At 42.6% G+C, this 9,800-nt stretch overlaps 1 protein-coding gene across 1 annotated transcript; it reads left to right on the top strand.

Annotated features, from left to right (window-relative positions):
* The first annotated feature begins 1,704 nt into the window (after positions 1 to 1,704).
* Positions 1,705 to 9,800, top strand: polr1f (RNA polymerase I subunit F). Its single transcript, XM_031323232.2, has 4 exons — positions 1,705 to 2,051; positions 3,021 to 3,162; positions 6,384 to 6,592; positions 8,453 to 9,800. Exons 1-4 carry the CDS (start codon positions 1,750 to 1,752, stop codon positions 8,955 to 8,957), a joined length of 1,158 nt encoding a protein of 385 aa, XP_031179092.1. The 5' UTR covers positions 1,705 to 1,749; the 3' UTR covers positions 8,958 to 9,800.

A 9,800-nucleotide genomic window follows, 5' to 3' on the forward strand; every position in this document is an offset into this window, starting at 1 on the left:
CGTGTGTGTGTGGTGTCTATGTACGCAACTGCTGTTATTACTAAGCTAGTTGCCCCCTCACAGCATTTTTTTCTGTACACTAAATGTTTATTTTTCGATAAATTCATGTAGTAAATCTTAAAAACCAAGTGTGCAATATTACATATTAACAACCTGTGTACCACACTGCCAACATAATCAATGTGGAGCAAGATTTAGGAAGTCACTGCGTTCCTATGAGACGACAGTTTAACTCAGTGATGCCTTTGGCTCTGCTCGAGATTCACACACTCATCGTAAAGATAAGTGATGAAGTGAATCTGTTTTATAGCACCTCCCAAACCACCTCAAGCAATAATAAACAGTATTACATACACTCACATGCATGCACACAGCCAGACACACAGCTGTGACCTCTAATGAAGATATACAATTGCTCTGACAACATCATGCTGCTCAATACCTCATTATGGTGCCTATTCCAGAAAGCACCGCACAGAGTGTGTGTGTGTGTGTGTGTGTGTGTATTAACTATGGCCCACAGCTACAGAAGCCACTGGGAGGTCTGCTGACTAAGAAACTACGTCACAATTTATCACTGTGAAAACTGACGAGGAGTGGGCCATGGCGCCCAAGTGAGCGCCAGATCTGCCCTGCACTGCACTGCACTTTGTATGTGTGTGTGTGTGTGTGTGTGTGTGTCTGTGTGTGTGTGGGTGCGTGCGTGGGTGAGTGAGTGTGTGTGTGCATGGATTGCACTTATTGACACCACAGGTCACCCTAATGATCTTAATGTGCCATTGTATATGAGAACAAGATACAGAATCAATGACTGTCAGATGAGCAGCTTTACAGCATCCTTGCCAGGGTAGCCAGTGCACACCTTTCAATTTACATAACAAAGGGCCTGTTGGTGAAGAAATGCATACCTTTCAGGGGTTAAATAAAGATTCATGTCAGTTATCAAACTGTCCCAAGCATTTCATTTCAAAAATAACTGTCAGTCTGATTAAACACAATTTAGCCCAATTTGATCATATGTAACAAGTAAGCACAGCACCACCTGAAATAATGACCTTAAATCTAGATTTAGTTACAATTAATCACATTACCACAAAGAAATTGCCATACTGAGAACCTGGGGCTTTCAGGGGCCTCTGGGTGCCTGGAGGCAGTTGTCCACGTTGCCCTATTGGCTGGGTGGGAACAGTGTTTGGTACTATTTACTTGAGTACTACTTTATAACATTTAAATGCAGCCACATGTCTCACAGATTAGATTAGGTAGATTCAAATTTGACATGCAAATAAAAAAGGGTCCAAAATGTATCGTTATAGTTACTACTACAACGACATACAGCATTTAAATGCAGTTACATGTTTATGAGTTAATAATTTACAGGTCTTTTGATGCACGTACAGCAGACAAGTTATACACATTTTCTGGTACTATCAAGGGTTTGCTTACTTTATTTTTTTTAATACACAACAGTAAATCCAAAATGTAATCATTATTACATGCATTATTTTTCATCATTGAGTCAACGTCTTTATGTTTATATACGTAAATATAGCTGTAATTTATGTGGTAAAAAATGACAGATTAGGTATTAAACTTGAGTAAAATGTTGACTGTCACTATTTGAAATTTCCTTCGACTGTAATTCCACATCCTGGCCAGCAGGCGGCAATAAAGAAATATTTTAACTGATGTTGAGCCTTCCTCAAAGCGGAAATTGCGTGTCGTTCGTTTCCGGTCTTCTTAAACAGCATGGCGAACTTAGACCACGCAGAAGACGACTCGAATCATGTGAAAATGTCTGGTGAAATATCCGCCACCACTGTTGAAGTCCAACCGACCGAAGAGTCTTTTGTACCGGGCAGAGATGCCGGCGCGGTCCCGTGCTCTATCCCCTCGTTCGCAGCCGCCTCCGAGCTGCTGTCAGCGCCATATTCGTGTCTGGTCATGAACACGCACCGGAGACACATTGCCCTCCCGCCCATCTACCTGAACAAGAAGAGGACAGGTATACAGGAGGAGCTGGAAGCCGATCTGCTCAAGTTCTCCCAGAGGTAATAACACCGGACACGCCATTTGTCTTTTATTTGACGAAACTACTTGAGCTTGCTTCAGATATGCTAGCCATTTCTAACAGCATGCAAGGTTAAGCCTGTAATGTGTATGTGTAGCCGTCGTCTCTCAGTAAACATTTGAGGTTTGTAGTTAATGTTACTGGCTAAGTTTTCACCTCCCTGTCACTGCTAATGAGCTGCAAACAAGGCTAGGTTCCGACTGTGGTAAACTATGTATTCTGACCTATTACGGAAATTAAAAATACTGTCAGTATAACATTACTTTATTATTGTATTATTATTATTATTGATGCATTGTTGTATATGCAGCATGTATTATTGCAGCCGGTCAAAGTAATGAAAACATACATTATGTTGTTTTTTTAAAAAACGTAAATTATATCAATGTATAACATTTGATATAAATGCTCTACTTTAAAGTAATTGCACTTTATGTAAAGTCTATAATGTGTGTGCCCTAAATGTAGCCTGTCTCAAATGTCGCTTGAATATAATGTCGTTTTCATATATTTTAAATGTGTAACTTTCCACCACCTGATCCAGGATGTCAGCATGGCTCTAAATAAACACCACTGCTCCCACTAGTTTACCAGAGTATGGGTCCAACTGGCAGGGATCCAATGACATTGGTATAATGTAATGAGATGATGACATAAGAGTTGTCACTAAAGAAAATCACAATCTGTTTAACTTTTAGATTAATCGTTCAGTCTGTCAAATATCAGAAAATAGTAACATGCCTGTCAAAATATCCAGAAGAGTGAATGAGGTCTTTGAATGACTTCTGTGAATTCAGGGTTTTTCCTGGCTCAGATTGGGCCTTTTGGGGGGTTTGTCTTTCAAATGGAGCTGGTGTGACAATAATTTGCACATGTTTCATCTGACCATAAATGTCATCATATTGGTCTGTAACAAAGTAATTCAACTCAACCTGTTTGACTCATGCAGTCTAAAGGGAGTACCCCTGGCTTACGACAACATCAGGATAGTGAGCCAGCATGGAGGCATCTTCGATGACAGCGGCTACATCCACATGGACATAGAAGCCCACTTTATTGTCTTTCAGCCCCAAAGAGGACAGACGTTGTTGGTAAGATTTACATCTACTGCACTCTGCAGATGTTGTTATCCAGAGTGTCTTACGTACCTTAACCGTTTTGGCACCTGTCTTGGCCTTGCTGTGTTGCTCTCTATAAGCAGGGCTTGTGGGAAAACTCTTACAGTCTCTGTGTAAACAAAAATGATGTGCAGCACAGTCCATTCATGTGATTTAAACTTGTATACCGTACATCAGCGGTTTTCAATAGGTGAGGCGCGCCTCCCCAGGGGGATGCCAAAGAGCCACAGGGAGGCGCGACACGCAAAGAAAAAATAACTCTGTATGCAGCTCTATTGATATCAGTAATGGCGTTTTTCCATTACATGGTACCTGCTTGACTCGCCTTGACTCTACTCGCCTCGACTCGACACACTGTGTGTCTGTTTTCCATTGCAGATTTTAGTACCGCTTCAGTGTGGCTGGTCATCTGCCGGCTCGACGCACACACCAGCGCACAAGTATAAACATCAGGCCACTTGAGCTTGTTTTACAGTTCTGTGGAGGCTCCACGCAAAGCTTTCGCCGTAGCCTATGTAAAAGTGGCCTGATGTTTATACTTGTGCGCTGGTGTGTGCGTTGAGCCGGATGTGTGTGTGTAGTTAGGCTACGGTGAAAGCTCTGCCGGAGCCTCGGGAGAAAAACAAGCGGCGCCGCAGTAGACTGCCGTGACCTAACGCGACACACACACAGAACGCCGAAGGTGTGTGTGTTGCCAGAAGACACATTTTGTTTCAAATGAAGTTGGAGGCAGCAAAAAAAACCAGCTGGCTAAACTGTTTAAAAATAGCGGGTTTGTTCAGGACACTCCCGTCTGTCGCTTTCACGTCACCTTTTCGGCTCGCCTCAGCTCGCTTGGAACCTCGACTGAGGAGGTACTAAAAAAAGTACCTGTTAGCAGGTACTTTTTTTCGTAATGGAAAACCAAAAAAGGCGAGTAGAGTCGAGGTGAGTCGAGCTGGTACCATGTAATGGAAAAGCGCCATAATTGTGCGTAGTAAAAAAAGTAGGAAATATGATCCTGAGTTAAAGTTGGGTTTCACCTGGTCGGTGAGGCTGCACCCCTGCCGCAGTGTGACAGAGACTGGGAGAAATGCCGATCACGCGTTTATGGTCTTCTGTGGAGAGCGAGGTCCCCCAGATCTCCACTAAGGCTATGAAAGGTCCTAATCCCCTTCACCTCCACCTACTTGTGAGTGTGGGTTTTCCGCACTGACCCTGATTAAAAACAAATACAGCTCAAGGCTGCAGATGGAGGATGACTTGCGTTTATTTCTCTCTGCAGTGCAGCCCCGCATCAAACACCTCTGCGCATCAAAAGCGCAGATTTTGCCGGGGCTTCAGCCCCGAATGTTTTGAGTGTATTCCTGAATGCATTTTAAAAAGTTGACTGACAAATATGAAACCGGACGTCGCTTAGTGTCCACTCTCGCTGTAAAAAGCTGTGTAGCTTCAGGTTAATGGATGCACTCTGCTGTTGACATGCTGCCGCATTGTGACGCGTTTGTGCTCCGTGTATTTCTGCAGTAGTTTAGGTTTTCCACCTCCGATGTAGAGCAGCGTACAGCCACTTCCCTAAACTTTGTCTCATTCAGAGACCAGAGTCTCAAACGGGGCTGTGTGTCTGTCAGAAGGTCTGAGATCTACCGTATCAGCAGAGCAATCACGTAATGCACAGCAGGCTATGGTGCAGGTAGATTATTTTCTGAAATATAGTGACTTTATTCTTGTAATAGTAGAGGTGTGAATTTTCATTGATCTTTCGATTCGATTACGATTATCATGTCTTCGATTCGATATCTCGATGCATCACGATGCGCCAAATACATTTTTCTATTAAAGCCACGTAGGATATTTAATTCATAGCTTTTCAAGCTTCAAAAACACAACATTCTGCAGTGCTCTAATACTAAATAAATTGGATACATAAAACTACAGCACTGAGCACATGGCACTTCCTGAATGTGCAAAACATAACAGAATATGTAAACAGAAATGTTGTTAGGCATACATTAAAAACAGAAATAATCGATTATGGCCCGGTCGATTATCGATGCAGCATCGTCCATGTCCACGATTCGATGCATCCATTATTTGATTAATTTCAGCACCTCTATGTAATAGGCTATTATAACTTTATTTTTCACAAAATATCAGGACTCAGAGAACACAGTTGGGATGAGTTATATTTTGAATGTGCACAAAGTTTTGGACATGAGCAGAAATCTTGCTCAAACATCTGAAATATAACAGTCCAGGGGTTTATTAATAAATTAAAATGAATTAATGTATCATTGAGGTGAATAATTGTCATATGCACATTTACGGAGGTTACTTCCCCAACAAAAGAGGAGGGAGGAGTAAATGATGCCTAGGCTACATGTGTGCTGACTCAGATGTAATTAGAAAAGTCGATCCAAGGGAGAATAAATAGTTGAAAGCAATACAGAATGCCTTACTGCAATATATTCCATTATGTTTTTATATTTGGATTGTAATCTGTTTCCCTTTACATAAAGATATTCCCATCATATTAATTCAGAAAAAGGTAGAAATAAGGGCATAAAAATTCACCAGAATGCATGAAATGAAGTGTTTAATGCTCAAAATGTTCTGGGGGAGGACCCCCAGAACCCTCGCATCATAAGTCGCCACACAAATCTGGAAACAAAACCTTGTCCTTTGGGTTGCCAGGCCAGTTATGATTAGGCCAAATGTTGGTGCCATCTAACTTGCCGATTCCACATTAAGCATGTTTTGTTGACTTGTGGATAGGCCCACTGATGTTCAGTGATTTTAAAAGTAGCCTCAATTAGGCCTGCATGAAGTTGGAAATTATTTGCTGTTGCAAAGAATCGTTTATGAATGCACTTTTAAAAAAGTTGTGGAAATGTCTTCAAATACAATATTAAAAAAATATTTAAATTTTATCAGTTTGTTTATCAGTTATCAGCATTTACTGCAGAGGCGTGTTTGGGTTAGGGGAGGCGGACGGGATTTTGGGGAAGGGGGGGCTCGGCTGTCCTTACCTACTTTAAGGAGAGGCTCATATTCACCCAATTTGAAAACCCCTGCCGTACATGATTTGTGGGAGTATATTCCTAGAAAACAAAATACCAACCCCATGCAAACCAAGAAAACGTGAAGAAATCCTTTACCAATGGGCCCACTTTTATGCATATAATTTGCAATTTCTACTGTGTTTCTGTTTCCAGGGTAACGTGAATAAACTAGGAGTAAGCCATGTGGGCTGCCTGGTGCACGGCTGCTTCAACGCCAGCATCCCAAAACCCAACCTGGTTTCTGTGGAAACCTGGCGGGACGCAGGGCCAAGAATCGGAGCAGAGCTAGAGTTTGAGGTGACTGCACTTGATGCTGACACTGCGGGGGTGCTGCTGATCAGAGGACGGCTGGACAGGACCAGGCAAGTGTGCTGTGGTGGTTAGGAGGGGGACAAAACTAATCTGGGTGGTCTTTTGTTACGTAGCTGCAAACTTTTCACCTTTTGACAAATGCAGCGTTTTTGATTGAAAAATATGGCACCTGCATGAATAGAACCGCTTGGGCAAATCACAGACACCTCCACTTGATTCAGGAACGTGCCATATGTTTGTGATTGCTGTTACTTGAAAGCTTGCTGTTTAGCTGAGCTTCAGAACTTTGGTTTGTCCAAATTAAGCTCACTTGAGCTTTGTTTGTGACAGCGGCGAACAATTAAAAGCAGTGTAGGTGAAGCATAGTTCCCAACGCACTTGGTTCTGAGTTCCGTATCTTTTTGGGCCAGGCCCTGTAGAAGTTACCAGAGGCGCATACCCTATCACCGCCGCCGCGGCACCCACACAGGATCAACATCTGCCCCCTCAGACGAAGCCGCAGGGAGTGCGTCGACTCAGGGACGGAGGTCTCCGGTCGGGCAGTGGTCCAGACTAGGTTGCCCCTTGCGATCCCGTATCCGTCTTTGCAAAAGGGTTAAAAAAAGGCGCACAGGAAACATAAACCTTGAAAAAAATAATATATGACCCTGCCAAATCACAGACATGGCGATACGCACAGGACTAATATCATCACGGGACCTCGGCGTTCGGGGAAATATGATAGTTAATCGGCAAGGGAATTTTTACCTGACAAATTACAGACACGACCTATACGGGATTAAGATCACAGACAACCTCTTAACAAATAACTGTAGGTCACCAGGTAATACTAATCCCGTGCGCATAGGGCTGTAGTCTAGTCCTGCACATAGGCAGCGTCTGAGCGCACATTCCCAGAGAAGCAGCAGTTTTATCACATCTGCTCCCCAGATTAGAGCTGTAATCGGGCCTTAAAAGTTTGGCCCGAAAAGGACCGAGCCTGACAGAATTCGGCCCGAGCCCGACAAGTACGTTTTGATTGACAGCTTTTTAAAAGCCCGAACCCGTTTACAGTCAGACTGTACAAAAGGCCGTCTATCAGCAGTGATTAGAGTGTCGGAGAATAGCGCGGACACGCGCTTCACACAGCGAGCGGGCACACGCCCCACTCGGCGGAAAGGGGAGAGAAAGAAAAAGAGCTCTTTTGTCTTTCGTCAAGAATGATTCATTTATACATTTTTTAACATAATTTATTCATGACTAACGTAGGCTATAGGCCACTTGGAAGTTGGAACAAAGAAATAAAATAAGTCCTCCAGAGGCCAGCCTCTGTTTCACCTCCTCAGCATCCATTTACACGCTAATCGAAACGCATCACCTGACCGCTCATTTACCGCGCAACCCAGTGCGCATGCCCGAGCCTGTGTAAAAGGATAGAAATTAAGACCGAACCCATCGGGTTCGGGCAGAGATCTTCAGCTCTACCCCAGATGGGCACACCTACTGAACCCTGACTACTACTTCTGTCAGTATCGTGAGTCGCTTTATACAGCTTTCTTATGTTGATTATTTTGTTCTTGTTGTAAATAATTTACTGTATAAATGTTGGACAATTGTAAAAAAAAAAATTATTTTCCAGAGCCCAAGGTGATGTCTTCAAGTTACTAAAGATATTTAAATTACAATTATATAAAACGTGTTTCTTTACCAAAAAATGGTGCAGGTGTGAGGGGGCTGTCCCCTTTTTCTGCCCACTTGAGTTTGCAGCTACGCATACTGAATAATAACTTTTGTTTTACTCGGTACCTTAAAAATAAGGTAAAAGTCTTTAAATGGAAATGTATGTTCAATAGAAATCATAGCATAATGTTTTTGAAAGGTGTGGTTAAACCCTTGATTGGTTACTGTGTTCTGTCTTGTGTGCATCTCAGGGTGCAAGAGCTGCTGGCTATGGGCGAGAGCTCGGATTTTGGGGTCCCTACAGACGAGCCAGAACTAGCAGAGACAGAACCGAACCCAGAACCCACCGAGGAGTCTCCTGAAGACACCCCCAAGAAGAAGAAGAAAAAGAAGAAAGACAAAGTCAAAGAGGAGGATGGAGAAGAGGAGGTGACGAATACACCCTCTTGCCAACTGGATGGCAACACTAGACCAGATTTGAACGGGACAACGAATGACGCAAATGGCAATGAAGCTGGTGAGAAAAAGAAGAAGAAAAAGAAAAAGGAAAAACATGTCAAAGAGGAGGAGGAGGAGGTGGAGATCTCTCCCATGGAGGTCCACGGCAGTGACTCCAGCGGTTACCTTAGTGACAAGCCAAGCAAAAAGAGGAGACATGAAACTGATACAGATGTCACAAGATCCAGTTTTAGTCAAGCTCCAGAACCACCAAAATCCAAGAAGAAGAGGAAAAGTGACATTGAGCAGTTTGCCTGAAAAATGTATCATATCCTGTATTCTGTTTGGAAATATGTGTAATAATTGGCAATAAAAAGGCAATACAAAAATAATGACAACAATGGTTCTGTAGGAACACACAGACGTGCCTTAACAATTAAACACAATTTTTTGCAAGCAAGATATCTGGTGGGTTCTTCTGAGCTCCTCTTAAATCACTTAGAGTGTCAGACTTGAGGAAGGAGCCTTTCTACAGTCACATGTTGTAGCTTGTGGAAGAGCACGAGAGGATAGAAACAGACTTGACAGATCAGTCCTCGGATTGCAACTTCCTTAAACAGCCTGATGGGGGAGCAAAACTGCTTCGTACATCCACACTGGGACAAAAAAACAGGAGAGAAACCTTGTCAGCTACATCTGTTAAATATGGTGCTGAAAGTAAATAGGCCAGTATTTAATTTATAGAGCCAAATGAAAGAAAAAGAACAAATTGATATTAATGCTCTGTACCTATTGTGGTACATTTTATCCTGCTTGAATATTGAAGAAGGCAGGCTAGACAACTGAGACTGCTGAGCTCAGTTAAGGTAACCTCTTTTCTCTTGCCTCATGTGCCTCTTTGAAAATATTGTCTTGAATAATAGCTGCAATGGAAGGAGAACGTTTTATTTTTACTCCCAAATACTCACTCAGCTTCCTAGAAACGCAGCATGCACAGTGACAAACTGTGCAGTAATGAATTATTTGTGCTGTTTCACTGTCTGCCTTCAGTGTTGCATTGACTGTTTTTATGAATCTGTTTTGATGAATGGAAACCAACAGAAATGGACATTGAATATTCAGTTTTCATCCCAATTAAAGAGCTCTAGATTTTGAAATGTT

Source organism: Sander lucioperca, chromosome 16, assembly GCF_008315115.2.
Source record: "Sander lucioperca isolate FBNREF2018 chromosome 16, SLUC_FBN_1.2, whole genome shotgun sequence".
In the NCBI taxonomy this organism is placed as follows: domain Eukaryota; kingdom Metazoa; phylum Chordata; class Actinopteri; order Perciformes; family Percidae; genus Sander; species Sander lucioperca.

Excerpts from the sequence above, each read along its gene's own strand:
- polr1f (XM_031323232.2), top strand. The coding sequence starts at position 1,750 with ATGGCGAACTTAGACCACGCAGAAGACGACTCGAATCATGTGAAAATG. Across the intron at positions 2,052-3,020 it reads CTGCTCAAGTTCTCCCAGAG|TCTAAAGGGAGTACCCCTGG; the intron begins GTAATAACACCG and ends TGACTCATGCAG. Across the intron at positions 6,593-8,452 it reads GGACGGCTGGACAGGACCAG|GGTGCAAGAGCTGCTGGCTA; the intron begins GCAAGTGTGCTG and ends TGTGCATCTCAG.